This window comes from Motacilla alba, chromosome 2 (genome assembly GCF_015832195.1).
Source record: "Motacilla alba alba isolate MOTALB_02 chromosome 2, Motacilla_alba_V1.0_pri, whole genome shotgun sequence".
Taxonomy (NCBI): domain Eukaryota; kingdom Metazoa; phylum Chordata; class Aves; order Passeriformes; family Motacillidae; genus Motacilla; species Motacilla alba.
In genome coordinates, this window is record NC_052017.1 from 102,185,435 (window position 1) to 102,207,039 (window position 21,605).

The following is a 21,605-nucleotide window of genomic DNA, read 5'->3' on the forward strand; positions in this document are numbered from 1 at the left end:
TTTTGGGATTTACTTCCATGGATCATAGGACCAGGCCTGTAGCAGGCAAGCTCAGAAAGACTATGATTTATTTCAGAAGCAGTATTTACTGTGGTAACTGGAACACTTTAGGTCCCCCACAAAGCCTCTGGAAGAGAATATTTCTATTTGTATTTCCACTGTTTGCTGCACTTCAGTTTAACATTATGGAGGTGAAATGATCTGTGGCTTTTTCCAACACTGCTTAAACATGAGAGTCATGGAATATAGCACACCTTGAAGTATGAGCATAGAGACTGCACTCATGGATTCTTGAAATTAACCATCTGTCTAGGATCTCAGAGCAAGTTTATTGGATAAAAGATGGAGAAGAAAAAACAGATCAATTCTCTATAATCTTCTGCAGAGGAGAAGGAAATTCTCATTCTCCATTGTGAACTTCGGTGGAAAAGACGATGAACAAACAAATCAATGTCCTTGCACTAAATACAGCCCTAAGAAAATGTAGGATGGGACAACAAGATGATGAAAGCCAGGTCTTTTATTTGAAAAAAGATTACAGAATAGAAAATGCTAGATGAGAGACACCACCTCAGACCCTATAGAAAGGGCAGTGGCAGTCATGGATGTGATTTTTCTTTCCTAGCAGTAGCTGAAACATGGATGTGCATAAACACAGCTCTACCTACAAAAACAAAGCACAGCACCTAAGGGTTGCTATGGGAAGTTAACTCCATCCCAGACCCAATAAACCACTTGGGGTAAGCAGGCAGAATTTGATCACTCTTGGCTTGTTAAGCACCCTTGTAATTAAGACAGGAAATTCACCCTGAGTTTAAAGTTAAGTTTTTTAGTAAAACAGCTACTTCAAGTACCTGATCATCTGTTATTGGAATAGCAACAAAATAATTTGGAGACTCTCTTGGACGTTTCTTAGACTGTTCTTGTGCTAGGTCTTCCTTCTGGTCTTCTACAATCCCCCTGGGCCCTTCTTGGAAATTACCATGCTCCTGTCTCACTGCTGTACTTTTTTGGCCTTCCTTTTGCAGAGGCAGGTTTGCTTTTATCTGTTCCTGCTCTTGGCTCTGGTCCTGCAGCTGTTCCTCTGTCACCACCCCATTCAGGTCTGCTTTGTCTCCAGCCTGCATGTCATGTAGCTCTACCACTTCTGCTCTTTCCCCTTGGCTCTGATCCTGCGGGGCTTTTTCCACTTCTCCTCCTTGATCCTGTTTTTGGTTCAGAAACCCCTGTGGCACCAGCTCCACCACAGCAAGCTCTCTCTCACCTTCAGATCTCATCATCTGTCCCTGATTTTTTGGGGGGGTCCACTGTTCTCCATTATCTAACACTCCTTCACCTTGGTTCTGGAGGCAGGTTACCTCTTCTGGGTCACAGCCCAACTGCAGCTGCACAGTGACCTTGATGCCAGCAGTGCCTTGTCCCCACTCCTGGGGCTGTAGTTGTACAGTTACCTGTGGGAGAGATGGCCCTGGGCCCTGCTGCTGTAACTGCACCTGCACCATCACTGATGGGGCTTCCCATCTTGGGCTTGGCCTCTGAGGCTGCACCTGCACTGTCACCTCCGGGGCTTCCCACCCCTGGCTCATGTTCTGGGGCTGCACCTTGACAGTCACTTTTGGGAGCTCCCACCCTGACTCTGTTGCTTGTGGTCCCATGTTTGGGGCAATGCCTTCTTGCACTGGCTGCCTCTGTGGATGCACATGGATACCATTCCCACCCTGCAGCTCTTGAGCAGAGGGTGGTAGCTGTACTGCTGAGGGATGGTCTCCTTGCTCCAACTGTACTGGTGAGCAGATTTGCTGAATTTCTTCTGGGCTCTCATCCACCTGAACGTGTTCCTGAACCACCTCTTGAGGCTGAGCTCTCTCTGGACTTCCATCTACCTGAACCACCTCTTGATGCCAACTCCTGCACAGCTCCTGTTTTATCATCTTCATCCTATAACGCCAAAGCTTTCTTCTTCTAGGCTGGGGGTTCTCCAAGATCTTCCTCCTCTTTCTTTGGGGCTTGAAGTACTTTTTTAAAGTAACTGAGGGAAAAGAAAAAAGCCTAACAGTTATTTTTTTAAAAAAAAAGCATTTCTTGCAATAGTTCAGTCAGGGTTCAGTTCTGCAATTGGACTCACTATGGGGGAGCTTTAACCCAGTCAAACAGCCCTGTCTAAAAACCTCTGGAGAGCCTGACAGAAGACTGAACTACTGTTTCTAGTCACTGTACTGTGGTCTTGACTTCTGCTCTTGCCCTGATTAGGTCTCCTATGCTTTAAAGCATGAGTACACCATTTCACAGCATGCAGCACCACAGAGACAGAGGCCTTATCAAAGGACTGCAGGTGTGTTGCCTAGAGGTGGTTACTCACAGAGACTGAGAATAGCCTGAGCCAGACTTAGAAGCTGAATTCATACAAGATTGCCTGTGAAGCTCTGGTCTCCTCTAACTGCAGCATGTTACCATCTAATCAGACCTGCACACACGACCTTTTCTTTCCTGTGGATACATTACAGTTTTTTTCTACAGCAAACTGCTGCCGCATCCTCATTTGTCTTAATGCCTCCCATTCACCCTCATTCCCTTTTCTGTGAGATTGCAGAGGGAGATGTTTTTCCCACCCATACTCTTTAGTCACAAGTAGTGAAGGCACTGAAAAAGCAAAAGGATTTATTTTCCTCAATTTGGAGGTTAACTCCACTGAAATCAAAAAAAAAAAAAAAATCAAGAATATTTCTTAATTGGTCAATGCAGCTCAATTGCACTCAACAGAAACAGCCCTTTTTAAAGAAGATGTCTGAGCAAATAAATTCTACAGACCAAACAGGATTCACCTGTATGGGAAAAATATTTCACTTCCGAGGTTATGACTGGTTTTGACTAAGTCTTTACAAGTCATGGCAACACTGAGGGTTTTTTCCCCCCAAAGCTATAAGAGGTAGGCAGATATTTTTTATAAATCTGCTCTCCAAGACAACCAAAATGTTTTTTCAAATTTTGCAGAAAACTAGATCCCTTCCCACCCCCACAAAACCCACAACCATGAAAAAAGTCAAAACTAAATAGAAAAAGTTTAAAAAAATTGACACACAACCTACATGCTTTAATGTTGGGCAATCCGAGACAGAGGGAGTACAGTTACCTCCTTACTAAAAAAAACCAAAAACAAACAAACAAAAAACCCCAAAAAAAACCCCAAAAAACAAACAAAAAAAAAAAACCCCACAAAAAAAACCCAAAAAACTTTTGGTTTATAGTGGGCTAAAGACAAAAAGATTACAAAACTACTCTTGAATTCATATGACAGCTATTAATATTCTTTCCAGAATTCAGATGTTGGCACATAGAATGGACTGGTTTTTAAAAGGATATTTGAATGCTTGCATGTATTTCACATGTAATTTCACTCATCAGATAGCTACATTACTTATATTCTATTATGCTTTAAGAATTATGTTGACTGTATGTGGAATCTAAAGACTTAAAGAAACTACTAAAGATTTTTAAGATGTGAGAGGCCAAGTGCTTATGGAAGTTGACCAATCTTATCTCTCTGGAGGCAAAGCACTGTGGTCATAAGCTAGTTATAAAATCAGCTATTACCCATGATATTTGGGCCTGGACTCCAAAGAAGATTTTAGCCTCTGGAAGAGTGTTTAGTCAAGGATATGGAGAATCCCTGATCAGCTCAATGATCCTTAATAAAGATGCAATCTAACATAGTACTTCATCCTGAAACAGCACAAAACTTACTTTCAAACATCCCACTGACATCAGTTTTGACAAAAACAAGCTCTGCCCTTGTTTTCATGTCTTCAATGTCCAAGTGAGGAACTAGAAGAAAAGAACAATATTGAAGTCTCCCAGAGAAGCCCTTTCAACCACGTAACTGCTGTAAAACACTTGTTCATTTTCTAAGTACTTATAATGGCACAGCAGCTCCTGCGACACCATTACACTGCTCTGCCTTCCTCACAGTCATGGTACTTGAGAAAGCAAGCCTTTTTTCTCTTTCAGAAGCCATCATGTAAATTAAGGCTCAAACCAGTGCAAGCATTGGTAAGTACATATAACAATAGTTCAGTCAGAGAATGCAGCATCTAAATTGTCTGTAAACAAGTATTTAGATACATACAAGTGAGTCAGAAAGTTTAATACACCTACAGTCACAGGATTCATGCCACTGAAACATCATAAACCCCACTGAAATCTTTGTTTCACTAGCAGTGTGCAGCTGAGGCATAACAGAAGATTTTTTAAAAAAACCCTCTCTTACACTCAGCCTAAGCTGCTCTATGAAAAATCATTAAAACAGGTAAAAACTTGAAACAAGCTGCCCTGGTGGGGGACATTTGTTGTTGGCTTTGTTAGGCTTCCTCCCCTTAAGCAACATTTAAAACCATATTTTCTCTCACATTTGTGCCTGCACAGTAACCTTTAGTAGAGATTTCACAGACTGTCATCAACCTAGTAAAGAATGCAACAGCTCAGGTTGAATATAGAAGAATCACACAGAAAGAAGCCTCAGTGTTCTTTACAAGATAATGGACTATTTTTACGTTTTTCAATATGTAGCATCAAGGCAGTCTCATCAATATTACACTGTTCTTTCCCTACACTATTATTTTGCTTTTAAGCCTGTATTGTTTCATATGTGCACGTCTCCCTCAAAATTTTCATTAGATAATGCCACCACCTAAGAAGAGCTAGAGATGCAGCTGTTAGCCAGCCATCTCTGCACTTTTGCAAGTCCTTACAACCATTTTGTGGCTGTCAGCAAGTTGAGAATTAAGGGCTCAGGTTTTTTATGCCTTGACTTTGTACAACCTAAACTCATCAGAGATAAAGGAGGTGGCAACATCTTGGTCCTTCAAACACTTTGGCACCTGTGTAAAATAAAAAGTTGCTGGAGATCCTGAGTGGTAGAAGCATCCCAGAGAGCCCCAGGCTTCTGCCAAGACTCCTTCTAACTGTTATTCTGAGCCCTGCCAAGCCATTTAGGCCAGGTGACAACACCAAATACTTGTCCACCCACAGCAAGGTCCAGTGCAAGTCGGGCAGCCAAGAGCTGAAGACTGCAGTCTATACAAATAGGAAAGGTTCCTGGCTCTGTAGCACAGAAATATGCCCTTAGGAGGTCCTGAAAAAGGCAGGAAGACCACCCACCTGCATCCAAAACACTTAAACCATGAAGAAAGCTCTTTGTTCAAATTAAAAGTTTGTTCCATTTTCAGCCTTTTGACAGACAGAGCTCATGCAGACCCTTGTATCCCAGCCAGCAGCTCTGAAACAACAAACACACAAGCTCCAAAAGCAAGCTTCCCCCATCCTCAGTCCCATGCCAAAGGCAGGGAACAGATAGTAACTGTGCCTAATCCTTGATCAAAAGGGTCCAGGAGTACCCAGAAGGAAAGCTGACCTGTCCCATGAAGATGCAGGCAGCATTTGCCTGTGGAGACCTGTCTCTGCTGCTTCAGACCTCAGTCTGATAACTCCCACCTCCTCAATCTCAGAAAAATGGAATGCCCAATGTGGATGACAGTAGAAAATTCAACTCTGCTGCTCTGAATTTTAATTGTAGGGCAAAGCAATTCCATAGCAAAGGCTATGGAAGGTCTTATTTCCAAAGCAATATGCCAGCATTAGGCATCCATACCATAGAGACACTCTGGAAGCCAAGCAACATTCATTTCTACCTGGAAATAGATTTTGTGCTCCACAAAAGCACTGGAAAACTGCTGACTGGCTAACATCACCTCAGTGTCTCTGAAGGATGATGTTGAAGTCTGCTTACAGCCACTCTGATGCATGCAAAAAAAACCTCTCTGCATAGAAAATAAGCCATGAGAACAGCTTTTACACAGTTCTCCTTCATTAGATAGGTCAGAAACTCCTCAGCTGTGGCATGCAAGTTTACCGGCACTAGTCTGGGAAGCCTAAAAAAGTCTGTTTATAGGCCTTGCTTTCTGCAGAAGTCTCTCCCTTATTACTCAGTTTCAGGGGAGCAGGATGCAGATGCAGTTCAGTAGCTGAGGGGAACACTTGAATCTCGGATCCAGAGAGAATATTTAAAACGCTGGAGATTAAGGGAAGATTTACCAGGTCCTGGACAAGCATAGACACACACCTACTATAATAATTCACTTCTTGTGTTTTGCCCAAGACCTGAATGGCTTCCTGGACTTTCTGTCCTCCCCCTGCTCCTCTTTCTGATAAAGGTAACAATTTACTGGAGTAATCTGATGTACACTAAGCAAAAGGCATTTGAAGCAAACAACCTTTCCTGCAGCACCCAGGTCTTTTCTCTAAGCAATACTGCCCTCTGGCAAGCCGTGCCTAAAACATCCACCTCAATCGGCCATTCTAGAAGGCTGTAATTACACAAGTTCCTTTCCTCAGTCTTGTGATATATTTATATGGTCACCAGGCCTTATTTCTCCCTCTCTTATCACCCCCAAAAATAATTGCATGCTTTGCAGACTGGACATCTCAGATACCTGTTTTTCCTGCTAAGATCACTCTTCAGCATTCAGCTATCACAATGTTAGAGGAGAGGAAGAAACAGGTGGCAGAAGAACCTTCCACAAATACTCTTGAAACAACATTTCTATACGAATTTGCATCCTTTAAGTCATCACAGTATGCCACAATCTCTGTTGATTTTATTCCCTATCAATCAAAACTAAATTAAGTTATATCAAGAGAAAGCACACAGAAATTATTTGGCCCAAGTTTCTCCCTCTTACCAGTTTATTGCACCTTCATAAGTTGAAATTTTGTTGCAGTTGATGAGAAATGGTAGCAAGAAGAGAGGAAACAAGTTTAAGCACAATTAGAGATCATCTGTAAAATATGGTTTCGGCTAGAGAACTTTTACTGAGATGTATTTGGCCTTGTCTCATTGCACCTTTTGCTAGAGGTTTAATACAGGGCTAGGAGGAAGGGTGAGGGTGGGAGAGGATACAGAGCCACAGTTAATTAACCCGTGACAGCAAGTGGGTGGCAAAAAAACATTAGTGCTCCATGGTCCGTACCTATATGTTTCTTCTGCCTAGACCAAACCCTTTAGACTGAAGTAAATCCTTCAGTTGCCTTATTTGTGTGTAACATTAACCGTTAATCAAAGAGGCACAGAAGTTCCAGAGTTTCTTGACATACATTTATTAGCTCCATTTTCCCAGTATCAAAGTGGTAAAATAAGCAACTCGCACCTCTCAAAACTGATACTGTATTTGGTGAAGTCTGTTTTTCTCTGATTAGTCACCAAAGTAGCCAATGAGCATTCCAAAAGCAGTTATTCCAAGCCACTATTTAGCAGTAGACCACTAATTCCTTACCAAGGCTAAATTTGAAGGGTTTGTTCACCTACAGAGAAAAAGCCAACAAAAATGGGTGGAGGGTGAAAATAGGAGAAATGGGAGCTCTGAAATGAACATTATTTATGTTTGGTGGAAAGACATCAGAGGCAGAAACAGCATCCTTCATAGGAGCAACACATACTTGACAAAGCTGCCTTTTCCTTGGTGTCTCATCAGGATTTTTGTCAGACCACACTGAATGAATTGTTCCCAGAGTACAGATGAAAGATTAAAAAGGCTTGACTTATACTTAATGATCCACCATTACCCTATCTGTACGTGGATGGAGTTTCAGCTTTTAGCATGCAGTATGCATGTAATAGTGGCTATGGTGTCCCAGAGACCACCACTACCTGGTGGAGAAGGAAAGCTGACACTACCATTCCTATGAAGAGGAATGCAGTTATTAGCTTTCCAATGAAAGTGTGTAGCTTGCTTTATTAGCCATTGTTTAAAGCGCTATAATTAGAAAAAGTGTTAGATATGCAAGATAAACCTTCCTCCCTCAAATACTACATGCTCCCCTGTGAGTTATAATCATTATACATCGTGTTAAAGAGGTTTTGTGGAAGTTTCTTTACAGTGACTAGAACCATACAATCATTGTGCCACTTTCACATTGCAGCAAAAAAACCAATACATCCATAAAATGTGTCCCAGTCATTGCTTTTCTTTATGAGGATCTCTGAGCAGCTATTAAACAGTAATTATCTTGGATGTTGTACTAATCTTTTAGGTGTAACAGAGGCAGATATTCTGTACATTGTCAGCTGGTTCAATTGTAATCCCTGCTGCCCCTCTCCCCCTTAGCCCCAAGCAAAGCAGAACTCAGTTAAGGTATAATTCATCTGGCCAAGTTGGTCTGCATTTCAAAGTGCATCTTTATACTCCCTAAAATGAAACAAGTGTGCTACCCAAGATAAACTTAAAATTATTTGCATAAGATAATCAGCACACACTTGAGATTACTTTGATTTTTGGTAGGCATGTCATTTATGCAAGCAAACATTCTTTAAAAAGGTAAGATTCATCACTTCTGATACACGAGGAACTAAAATACTGAGACTGAGGTTATAATTAAAAAGGATGATGTTACAAACAATTAGCTGCTCTAGCATACATGGCAGGGGTGTCCTGACTTCATTATTCTTTCACAAAGGCAGCACCAGAGTCCCCATTAAACTGAGAGATGGGAGGGCTAAACTCAAGATTGATTTGAAAAAAACCTGTTCTGGTAACCCCTCACTCAGGCAGAATCTTCAGGTCAAGTCCTCCACACCTGGACACCCTGAGCTGCCCCCAGTTCAGCCAGACCTGGCACTCCCATCACCCTTTAGCACCAGCACTTCTGAGGCACCCATGGACTAAGTGAACACCACACAGGAGGGACATCTCTTGCATGAGTGCTTCTGTCTTTACTGGAAAGCACTTTTTGTGTGCAAAGGTGGGGTTTAACACTACCAGATTCACAAAGCCTACAGCTGTGGCTTTGTGACAGCACAGTCCAGGTATTGCCCCCTTACTCTATCACAATTTCTCATTGCACTTACACAGATTCCATTATCTCAGCTGTATTTCACAAGTCCAAATAGTTTAAGTGTCTACTTTCCAGCTACCAATTCCATCTTTAATCCAAAATACAGTGCATTATATCACCTCAGCTTCTGCTTATGATGGTCTCCTGCAGTATCCAGCCAGAGTGACTGTCTGCAGTCTAAAGGATTTACTCAGTAAATTAATGGCTCTTCTTAAGTATCTCATATCCACTTAGAAAAGCAAATATGGATTATTTGTTCCTTTAAAAAATTTATTCTACAAGCACACAAGAAGTCTCCATCTTAAGTGACTGAGTACCCAACCTTGGAGAGAGAGAATACTGTATCTGAACAGCTAAGCCTTCATGAGTTTTAATTTATAGACATATTTCCAAACCCTGCCTGAGGATCCAAGCCACTCACTGTAAGATCCTTAGTTCATATCTGCCTGAAACCTTGCTAATCAGACAATTACACAAACACTGTTCAGACAAAAAGGGTGAAAGGACTCAAAGACAGACATTCTTTAGGATCAAAGGCTACAGACAGAAAACACTGCAGCCTGGCTACCTGTCAGCTGTGCAGAAAGCGCTGCAAGAGAATATCTGACCAGCACAGAGCATCCAGTCCTCCTTCACCCACAGCAGCCTGGGCTGCAAGCAGGGCTAGAAGCAGGCACAGAGCTGCTAAAGTTCAGCATGTTCCTCTCCAGAGGAGCATACCTAAAGGACCAGAGAAAGTATCTCTCAAGACCATTAAAAAACAAAACACCTCAACTTTTTTTTTTACATGCTTGGAGGCTGGGGGTCATTTTAGAGAAACAAAAACACAAATATCCTTTTTAAAATGTCTGCCCTTTAAATAAAGTATAAGGAATTATTTTAATCTTGAACTCAGTTACTAGCCCTAAAACTGCCCAAAGGAACTAGTAACTCACTGGTTTTGACAAAATACCTAATACATATATTATACTATACTATAAATGGGTTTGTACCCATTGTATAAACAGAAACATATTAGCTGGAAATCTATTTATTTATTTCACTTTTGCAGAATTCACATTATTGTGAAAATTACACTTTTTGTAGTTAAACAAGAGTTTTAAGTTGGTAGCTTACACAGTTAATTTGGAAAGAAATATCTTTTTCTTTATTGAAGTGTTTCAAACTGCGCTTTCTACTTTCTGCTTTTTCTGCTCAAGAAACATAATATGTACCTAACTGCAAAGCTGAATAGTTTTCAATAAGAACCTGTATTACACAGAACCTCCTTAGGAAATTTTTAAGCCTGTTAAATAAAAATGATCTTGTTTATTGGTGTATGTAAACAGAATGAACCATTCAGTCACAACTGGGATGATTTTTTTCTGCCATGTAAGCACACTTCTGCAGAGTCATGCTCCTCTTGCAGTTCACCCTGCACTGAGGGACTGCAAATCTAGTCAGACATGAAAAAGTAATGTGTTTTGGGTTTTTCTTTTCCCAGCCTCCCTACCTGTACCCTCAAAGAACAATTCAGGAAAACCAGTATATATGCACAGTCCAGGAAACTGCTTCTATTTCAATAAGTAGCTCACATTATGCATGCCTTCTGTCAGATGAACACAGATCCCTCTTCCAAAAATGATATAAAAGCATCTGAGCAGGGGGATGGAAACTGTGACGTAAGAGGCAGCCAGTGGAAAGACATATGGAGGCAGAAAAATCAGAAAGATATCAGCAGTTGGCAAATCTCCTCTTACATTTCACATTCATATGCTCACCACATTTAGGCACAAAGACAGTATCTAATATTCCAGCATCAGAAGAGAGGCTGTTTCCAGCATTCTCCAAAGAAGTATATTCTATTATAGACATAGCCCTGTGCAGCACAATCCTACACTGCTCATCTGAATTTTGTATTTAAGCCAGACAGTGACACACTGGACTGTACTGAAACCACAATACACATTCCTATTACACCATCATGCAAGTATGAATTGTCAACTTATATTTACACATTGCCTTTGTGTCCTGGGAAATGAGCAAAGCAAAAAGTTTTAATGATACTTGATTGTCATCCAGAAATTTTCTTCTCAAATTGAAAAATAATTGTTGAGTACAAAGAAAACTTTTCCCTGGAGCATCTTGCTGTATTCACTCTAGTCAGGTTATACTAATGAAGTTCTCAAAGTTTTTCCTGATTTTTAGTCTGTCTTGGTATAGGGCTTGTTTTTGGGTTGGGGGGGAGTGGTTATTTGGGGGTTTGTTTAATTGGTTTTGTGGTTTTTGTTGTTGTTTTTTTTTTTTTTTTGGAGAGGGATTGAGGATTTTCTCTTTTTTTGTTTGTTTGGGTTTTTTTTTTGGTGGGGTGGGAAAGATGTGTGCAGGGTAGTGTAACAGGACATTTTCATCTGCATTACTGCAATATGCCCAACAAAGAGAGTCAAGAACTACTGCTTCCATGCCACAAAACACATACTGTAACATGCTTCTACCCAATCCTCCTTGTGGTGCTTATGCCCTTTTGCCCAGAGGACAAATAAAAGTAATTTCCTTCAATGGCAACAAAAGAGCTGAGAGCAACATACTCCCAGTTATCACTGTGAATGCTGTACTTAGACTGGTAATCTTAAAAAAAAACAAAAACCTAAATAAACCAAAAAAACAAACCAAAAAAAAGGCAAACCTGTTTTGTCCTGGTTTCTCTTTCAGAAGGATGTATTGGGCTGGAATAATCCCTCCTTGTACACCAGGAAGTGATTCCCCATAGCAACTGCACCAGTAGTCTTGGGATGGGTTAGAGAGTTTGCAGCAGGACAGGGCAGAATGTTACCTCTGACTGCCCCCAACAAGCTGCCAAGAGGAAATGAAAGTTTCCTGCACAAATTTAATCTGGTACTGCACAAAGTTTTATTAAACTACACAATCTACCCAGACTTACAAGTTATAGGATCAAATATTATTTTGGACAAAGCTCAAGTCTGTACTTAATTATCCAATGTAGTGTGATCTGCTGCTGCTGAAGGTCAGTAAATGCTGAGTTTTTCTCCTTTCCATCCCTCAGGATTTTTTTTTTTTAAGCAGCACATTGGAACATCCCAGGTAACAAGTTTTGGACAATGAGTTCCCAAATGTGACAGCAAAAAGCCAACCTCTCACTGCAGCCTATTAACCCTATTAAGTAAACTCATGGGTAATTGTTAGCCACGAAGTGTTGAGAACTCTGTCTGTTGGACACAGACAGAATTTCCCAAGCATCCATTAAGAAGCTATTAAGACACATGCAGCCACTCAAGTACAGCAGGAACAAATTAGCTGCTTTGATGTATTTTGTGATTGTTGTTGGGTCTTCAAAGAAATGGCAATCCTGAAAGATAACTTTTCCATCTTAATTTGCTAGGATCCTCTTGGGGAGGAACAACAGCTCTAGGTATGTATTATGCAAACATTACTTACATGCTGTGGCTTGTGCAGCATGTCAGAACTATTGTAAGCAATTGCTACCCTCATATTCAAACAAAATTAACATGGCACAAACATCCTTTAGCTATTGTCATTTTCCATGGCTGAAGTGCTCTTGTGCCATTTCAGGCAGGTCAGAGATGCTCAGAGAAGAGGCAGCTTTTTTGCAGGTCAGTTATCTGCACTTCAAATGTGGTGCCAACACACAAGAGAATAGCAGGAGCAGAAAAGGAAATGCAGAGCACTTGCTAGATGAGATACTCCAGGGAACAAATAAATGGGGATTTTTGAAATGTCAAGCTTGTTTCTGTAGAAGTTCTAACAAGGCCATAACTCAGAAGCATTCACAGGAAAAGAAAATATTACCTAATACTAAAAAATAAGCAATTGTAATATATTTGTGGAATACACCTTCAGCATATATAGGCTCACACCTTCTGTAGAAACCACTTTGAGTTTTGTTCAGTCACTGAAAAGAGAAACCATGCTTTACTTAATTAACTGCTCAAACGATCTATAAAGAAGGTATTTGCAGGAGTTATTTTGTCTTTATTATGGATTTTTAGGAAGCAGTAATTCACTTTTCTATATCAAGAAGGAGGCAGAAGAGAGAGTACATAAAGCTATAAATACTATTAATTGCAGAGTAAGGCAGAATATCTTTTAGAGTTATAGAAACTGTCCCATCTCCTTTATTCCTTTTACATCTGACTGTCAAGTTTAAGAGAAAGAGTAATTGAACCATTCCATCAAAACCCTGGTGTGGATTAAACCCTTGCCAAGAATGAGCTAGCATTGATTACTTATAAGAGCTAGCAGTTTGAGAGCTGGTTTAGAGGCATAGAATAAGCCCAGAACCTCAGAAGTTAGGCCTTGAATGAGCAGACAGCTGTGCCACCAGCATGAAGGAGACAAAAGCATATGATCAGTAGCTTCAGAAGCAATTCAAATAGATCAAGAAGAGACATCAACTGTAGTTGATCTATTTAAATTCATGAGATCATATTTGGAAACATGGAAGAGAGCTGCAGGAATAATACAGCTCTTTGAATTAAGTCTTGCAGAAAATTTATCTTTTGATAGTCTGTCTTAACATCTCAAGGCAGACTGACACCATTAGATGCAACATCAATAAAAGGAATAAAGAACACAAAAACTAATGATTAATAAAAGATCTCTGAAAAAAAACGCTCTGGGTTGGAAGAGGGCTGTTTTTTTAGAACTAAACACTATGGCAACAAGAATCTTTAGTTACAGCTTGTATACATATATATACACACACTGTATGTGTGTATATATACATACATTTTTGTAACCTAAACATGCATCTTACTTATATAGGCTGCTGATATGTGTCATCATAAGAGTATAAATCAGATCACTCTCTCCTTAACCGTGAATACCCTTTACATTGCATACCCATAAATTCCTTTCAGCACTAAAAGGATCCCAAAAGTAAGGACAGATTATCTAACATAGAACAGCAAGGATTTATCCCTGTTAGCAGTCTGCAGAGGACCCACAAATCCATTCTGCAGATCAGAGCAAGCAACTTAAGGAAGCAATTTTCCCCTCACAATATTGCCCTTTTGCCTTCCCAGATTAAGATATCTCCCAAGGCCATGCTCTATTTAAGCAGCTAGAAAGCCTGAAAAAAGTCACAGCAGACTCACTGCATAGCTAAGTGGAAAAGAGGCAAATTGGATTTAAGGTGGTAAGGAGCACCAGCACAGACAGGCACTGGGGCAGTAAGACAGAACAGGCAGGCAGCGGTCAGCAGGGAACAAGGGCAAAGGGATCACCCCTTTTCATTGCATCTTACCCAACCCGAGCTCCCCAGCCTCTCAGCAATGTTGTGTAGAGCCACAGGACATCCCTCCCGAGGTGATGGAATGCTCTCAGCTCAGGCTACCATCCCTGAGGCACACTACTACGTACTCCCAGGGCAAGATAGACCTGCATTACCAGGGCTCATCTGCACTTCTTGGGCAAACAAAACAGAAGATTTACACTTCAAAGCTACTGACCTGGCATTGTTCCAATAAACACCAGGTTTCTATCCAAGCTGTTATCAAAATCACATGCCAGACCCAAAGGACAACCTTAAAGCTGAGAAAAACTTCACTGTCCTGTTTCTCTGAAGAACACCATGACAGCAAACACTAAACCATAAACAAAAATAATACACACAAGTTATGAAGAAGTGGGACACTTTTGTTATTAACTATTCCCAGTGGTGGCAGCTGATTAGGCCTATAGACACTTAGTAGCTACCTTAGATTTAGGTTATTATCTAAGCTACATGTCTTTGAAGGCCTATTAAGGGCAACAGCAGAATCACTCAGAATTTGCTCCTCTTTAGTTTTCCAATCACTTTAGCATCACAAATAGACATAGCCAAAAAAAAAATATATCAGAGAACAGAGATTAAAATAGGATCTGTATAAACAATTCATAACTCAAATTCATAGCAGACTGCTACCTCCTGCTACATAAGCCAGCACTAATGGACAGCACTATAATAATTTTATACCTCAAGGAGCACATTTCAAAGGGAGATCCCCTTAGAAGTAAAAACAGGGTCATAAGGTACAGTATAGAACCATAATAAAAAAACCACAAAGCAAACATGCTGAGCAATTAGATATTTCTGCCTATAATGACTGCATTTTTACCCTCACTCATATCAAATTAGCTCAGACCACACCATCCCCTCTCCTCTCTCCCAACCCACAAAGTCCTGTTACCCTTAACTATTTTCAAGCACATCAGCAGAAGCTATAACTTGCCATTTCTCTGCACACAGCACATTTCCTTAACCAAATGCACCCCTTCAAACTGCAATGCTATAACCATGAAAACAGTTATGAAGTAAAATTTAACCATCCATTCATTTACCTACCTGCTCAAAACAATACCAACAGCTTACATGGAAGTCCTTTAAAGTACTTTGATCAGCAACAATTATGACACTAGACATAAATCTCTTAACTAAAACTTTCACTACCTATAGATAGAAGGGAGACAGCACTGGGATGGGATTTTATACCAAATCCAATTCACATGACTGAGGCTTTCTCATGAGTGTGACTCATCTGCACCTGTGATGAATAAAGTGCTTTAAGCTGAAGCTGAACTACTTGCTACAAGTTACTGCTTATCAGATAGAATTGGGAAAGCAGCAGAGCAAACATTGGTACAGCAGAAATACCAAATATTTCCTCAATAGATTTACTGCTTTGGCCTGTTTTCTTACACAAAATACCTGAGGATCTTGGACACTCTCAGGTAATTGTTAATGAATCAATGACTAGGGCTGGTTGTGACCTACTTGTAAAAAGCTTCTCCTTTACTGTGCTTTCTTCCTTCTTTATCGTTGCTCTGCATGTGCTTTGAAATTGGCTGAGAATACACTCTTGGTGGCATTTAGAGATTAAGTTAAGTTAAGATGTGTGTGGTAAAGCTTTGTAGGCAATGTGGCTACTTTAGCATGTTGCTTCTAAAGGAAAGGATCCAACTTATTTGAGCTGAGGCATTTCCAGCCTTTTTAAATTAATAAATTGACTACTATTCAATATGTGCCCCTAAGCAAGCAATATAATTAGATGAGCAGTGAGTGTTTAAATAAAAAAATTCTTAGAAGAATAGTCTGACCTTTGGGAAGGCAAGACAGCTAAAGCAGCTATTGCACAACTTGCTGGTACTACCAAAGGTACTTTTCTCAAATCATGCTTCAAAGGGAAAATGCAGATTACATTGCAGACACTACTGAGTCCTGTACTAAAATCTCTATTGATAACTCTCTCCTGAGTATGTTAGGGCCTCTGCATTGTTTTAATCATAAAAAATATGTTGCATGTCATTGGATCATAATAACTGATGTCTTTATGTGGTGCTGACAAGTATTTTATGAAAAATATGTCATTAGAGGTTTGCTATGGGTCAACTAAAATATGGATTGACCAGTAAAACAGGAAGATCCTGAAATCTTCTTACACAGTATCCAGAAAATGAGGCTATTTTCTTCTCTTAAGGAAGTCCAGTTACTGACAGAATTTATCTGTATTTGTAGACCCAGGTGATTTATGCAGGCCACAGCTGGGTTGTTTTCTTGTCATTCTGATCCCTTCACCGGCTTTCCCTCTGGTTGTGGAGGAGTCTGCTGCATCCCACAGCACCCTACTCCTTACCAGAGACAGGGCATAAAGACTGGATGACCCGTGTAATGTTCAGCACAGGGACTGGTGGTATAAACCCCACATGGGGAAGTAAATCTTGTGGGAGTAGTCCTTATGCAAGGGAACACTGTACCCTCATTGCTGGACCTGAGATGAAGCTCCTGCTCTTTGGAGTGCGGCTGGTACCACCTTATCCCTACCACTGTCCTAAGCCAGAGCATCCTCCCCTGGTTCCCTTTTGGGGCAGATTGGGGGACCTTCACCACCCTGAGGCCATTTATGAGCTGTAGCTGTAACGGTTTATTGTGCAAGTGAGAAGCTTCACTTCTTGTGAGTGCTATCCAGGGTTATTAAGATAGGTATTTTCTTTAGTGTTATTGCTTTGTGAAGTTTGACTATTATATTTTATTGACTTTGTAGACAAATGAGTATTTGGAGCAAGCATAAGTTCATATTTGCCTCTTGTCACAGCCCTGCAAATTTGACTCCTGTAGGAGCACACTAATGAAATTTGGTGTGTGCTGCATGGGCAGAAGGCACTCATTGTTTCAAGGGGCAAGAAGGGACAGCCTGATGGGCAGTGAGAGGCACTAATGTCCTGTGACAAGTTTCTGTATCAGAAATAGCCAACAATTTTCAAATGCTCCCAAGAAAGAAAAAAATAATTCCAAAGGCTTGTATTAATTGTTCTTTTTATTTTATTCTTCTTCTTTTGTCCTATGACAAACATATTCTTAATTTTGGACTAAATCTGCAATAAAATATTTTTATCATTGTCTAAATGGGTTGCCTCAGATTTTAATCACTCACAGAAGACTCATCCTTTCCCTGTTGTGAATGCTTTCACTTGAACAGCTGACTCAATTACATTTTCAGAAAGGTAGTTTTAAAAAAGGGAACAGTGTTGAAATAAAGTGCTTCTATTTCTCTGTGGTTTAGTTTAAATTAACTATGCAGGGTGTCCTCCAGAAAACTATAATGATTAGCTGTTTTGTTGTGCTGTCTTGAAAACATGAGAACAATCCTTGCCCAGAGAGACTGTTTTGATAGGAATCACTTGCTTTTGTGTAGGGATTGCATGACCTTTAAAGATTTGATACCCTTCTCTACCATTTACAGATGCTGGGGTGTACATTTAATCTCAGGGATGCTAACCTTACAACATTTTGAAGTGTAAAAATCTTCTGTTTACAGACTGGTCTCTCCTCAAAGGAAATCTTTAGAGTTTTACTCATCTGGTGCCTGAGCTGGCATTTTTCTGTCCAAACCAGCCTCTGATGGGTTCTGGCTAGGATGATGTCAGCACTTTTACTTAGGTGATCCCCAGCTACTCATCTCAGTCCTGACACTGGGCTTGCAGAAACAGCTAATGGCAGATGGGCAGGTAGCTGTGACTCGCCAGTCACAGCACTGCTCTGTACTGGGGACAGGCTTGATTGCTTCTCCACCAGCAGACACAGGGCAGGACATGCTTGGTGGTCTAAGCTCAGGGATTTCTGTGTGTAGAACATGCATTTTTGGGCACAAACCTGGACTTTGGGCTGCACTAGGTGCACAGCATGAACCAGCCATTGCAGTGTGCCTTATGGAGCACCTTGCAGGGATGGGGATGTTGATGCTGAATCTCCTATGTATTTTCCCACCAAACACTTGTGCAGGATGTGTAAAAGTGTAATCAAATTAGATGTCTCCTACCTATAGCTGGTCTTGATTTAAGCATCTGTGCAAGGAAAGACAGAATTTTTATATTTTCTAGCTTCTGGAAGCAGTAAAGGCCTACACAATGAAATACACTGGGCATGTATACAAAGCTAATATAATTGCCAAGAAACAGGTAGGAAAAAACTTCCTAGCCCTCATTCCTTCACTCAAAAGCATATTCATTTCTTAATTACACTATTGGGAGATTATCCTTTAAGAAGCAGCTGGATTGAAACTGCCAGCCAGTAATATCTGGTATCTTCTTAACAGCATATTTTCTTGGAGCATATTTCTTTGCTTTTGCTAACTGGAGGGAAACCTTCATATATTCATATACATATATATATATATATATATATGAAATATAGAAGATGCTTGAAATCTGCCATCTGGGTACAAAGAGCCAAAAATCACATAGGAGATCTAATAGTTAACTTTTCTTTAATGGTCTGTCTCTAGGAATATCATTCTCTGATTTTCTCCAGTTCCTAAAGAATAATTTGGCTCCCTGTGCAAGCTCAATTTGAGTGTGATTCCACAGCTGCAGAAACCCATTGATGTGTGGTAGTGAGCAAATCACTGCATTTTTTTCAGGGCTCAGCTGTTTAAAATATACTGAATGCAAAATCACTGGTAAGTTACAATGTGTTTTAATTACTCTAATTAAAGCTTCTGTAGTATGGCGCAGTCCATGATATTTCATTGCAAATTATAGCTCATGTACCTACCATGGCAAGCAGGCATTTTCCCGCATCTCTTTATTCAAAAACTAGGAAGAATGGGAAGAAACAAACTTTTCAAGCTAAATTGCAGACTAACTAGCTGAAGTCTTTTGACACATTTTTTAGCACCTCTACAATGAGAAAAACATTTAAATTATGGGTCTGAAGAGCTTCATCTGATGGTAGGAGAATAAGAGATCCTTCCTTAGGCTTTGGTCTGGTTCTATTTTTATCAGGTTGACTACACCATACAAAAGGGTGCACTTAATATTGCTCATCACACTGTGTACCATAACGTGCAGATTGCAAGTCTTTCTGCTGCAGACAGGAACTCATCACACTCGTTAATGGCAAGTAGATGTCAAACTAGTTTGGGAAAGATTTATTTGGGGATTTTGCATCAAGATGAACACCAAGAATCTTAGGACAGGTTTTCTGCCTTCACTGGATATATGTTATGGATTTCTAGACTGCCCCTTCCATGTTTCCTGCTACAGCTTGAATTGCTTTTTCTGTCTCGGCATGGCCGAAGAAAGGCCTTTGTAACTTAATGGGTTTTTTTTCAAAGAAATTCCAAGCAAATGTCAACAGTAGTTTCCATCCAGCCTGGCTACAGTCACCCAGACTGAGTATGGACCTCCACATTGCTGCTGGATTTGATCAAGTACAGCAACTGAGTAAAACTCAGTGCCTGAAAGAAGCCTCAGAGCCCCAGAGGATACTGCCCTGAAAAGCAGAGAAACTTAAAAGAGCTGGTTGACCTTCCTAAGCAACCTTCTTAAACGGTAGGGAAGCTCTGCTTCTGTGCTCAGGAAAATGAACATGTGTCAGGATGCCAGCTCAACTGAGTGTGTAACTCCCAATGAACTCAAGCCACAAGCGTTGGAGGCAAGGATAGACAATCCACAGACAATGAAGAGTAACCACCCAGTATTCCTGTATCAGGAATAGTGTGGCCAACAGGAGCAGGGAGGTCATTCTTCCCCTGTACTGGGCACTGGTGAGGCCTCACCTTGAGTGCTGACCCCTCAATTTGGGAAGGAAGTTGAGACACTTGAGTGCATCCAGAGGAGGCAACAAAGCTGGTGAGGGGCTTGGGGCGCAAGCCCTGTGAGGAATGTCTGAGGGAGCTGGGGGTGTTTAGCCTGGAGAAAAGGAGACTCAGAGTTGACCTTATCACTCTCTACAACTGCCTGAAAGGTGGTTGTGGCCAGGTGGGGGTTGATCTCTTTCTCCAGGCAGCAACTGACAGAACAGGACACAGTCTCAAGCTGCATCAAGGGAAATATAGGTTGGATACTAGGAAAAGGTTTTTCACAGAAAGAGTGATAAAGTTCTGGAATAGCCTGCCCAGGGAGGTGGTGGAGTCACCATTCCTGGATGTGTTTAAAAAAAAGATTGGATGTGGCACTCAATGCCATGGTTTAGTTGAGGTGTTAGGGCATGGGTTGGACTTGATGATCTTTAAGGTCTCTTCTAACCTAGTCATTCTGTGAATTATTTGAGAGAGAAAGTTTGAAAAGCCAAGCACAACTAGATTTGACATTACATAGATAAGGCTAAGAAGACAGCCTTCTGTAATACCTCAACAACAAAAGGAATACCAAGGAATATGGTACTTACTGCTGTCTAGGGTCAGACAAACTAATGGCAAAGAGCATTGACGAGGATTTGATTATTGAGGTCCTCTTATCGTTGCTCTTTATTAGCAAGGCTTGATCTCAGACCTCACAGTTTCTGCTCTGAGTAGCTGCACTTAGAAAATTGAGGGAGAGGAAATGAACGTACGTGTCTCCACTGTGATAGGGCAGAATTGAATTCAAGGATGGAGCTGAAGGAGCTGGTCCATGCCATGCAAAATTGCTCTTGATGTTCAGGAGAGGTTTCTCATTACTGTGAAAAGAGGAATCTTATTTCCATTTCCAAAAAAATAAAGAAAGAAAGAAAAAGCAATGAAGAAACAACTAGAGCCTGGCTAGCCTCACATCAGTAAGCAGGAACATTACAAAGCAAGTCCTCACAGAAGCCCTGTCCAAGTACGTGAGAAACTGAAAGTTTTTGGAAACAACACAGATTTATCATGAGCAAATGGAAACTGATTGACCTGACTGCATTTTGCAGCAAAAACTGTGGGGCTCTGACAATGAAGAGAGAGCAGTGGATGTTGCATACCTTTACTTTGGCTTTTACTTTAATAGGTTCTTCCATAGTAAACTTGTAAGGCAAACTGGGCAACCTGTGAGGATTCACTGCAAGGTAGACAAAAAATTGGCTGGGCTTTCTTGACTAACACAGTAATAGTGAGTCATTGAAAGGCTGGGCAGCCATGTACAAGTAGTATTTCTCAGGTATCACACTGTATCTCCATTGGTTATGATGACGTTTGGGTTTTGCTTCTTTTTCTTTTATATGTTCTCTGTATTATTCACAGGCGTATTTGTAACTCTGTCACCTATTGCATTAGTAGCTAGTTTTCCCAGTACTTTTCCATGGCCTTTCCCTGAACAGAAAGAGAAAACAAATTCCAGAGCTCCAAGCCCCAGGATGTACAAGTCCCCAGCGCTGTCTTGGTTCTTCCTGAGAGCCAAGGCCAAGAACAACTCTTGGAGATACATTCTCATGGACAAAGTAAAACTAGTGCTGAAGGGGGGACTCCAGAGAAGGGGCTAGACCTGGGGGG

General features: G+C 40.8%; 1 protein-coding gene across 1 annotated transcript in view; it reads right to left on the reverse strand.

The window, feature by feature from the left end:
* Positions 1-15,284, reverse strand: part of LOC119696958 — a 33,661-nt gene extending 18,377 nt beyond the window's left edge. The window contains exons 1-3 of the mRNA XM_038126917.1: positions 15,227-15,284; positions 3,742-3,822; positions 855-2,029 (exon numbers count right to left, since the gene is read on the reverse strand). Of these exons, the coding sequence (XP_037982845.1) occupies positions 855-2,029; positions 3,742-3,799 (1,233 nt within the window). The 5' untranslated portion in view covers positions 3,800-3,822; positions 15,227-15,284. The remainder of the gene's footprint in view (positions 1-854; positions 2,030-3,741; positions 3,823-15,226) is intronic.
* Positions 15,285-21,605: the final 6,321 nt, after the last annotated feature.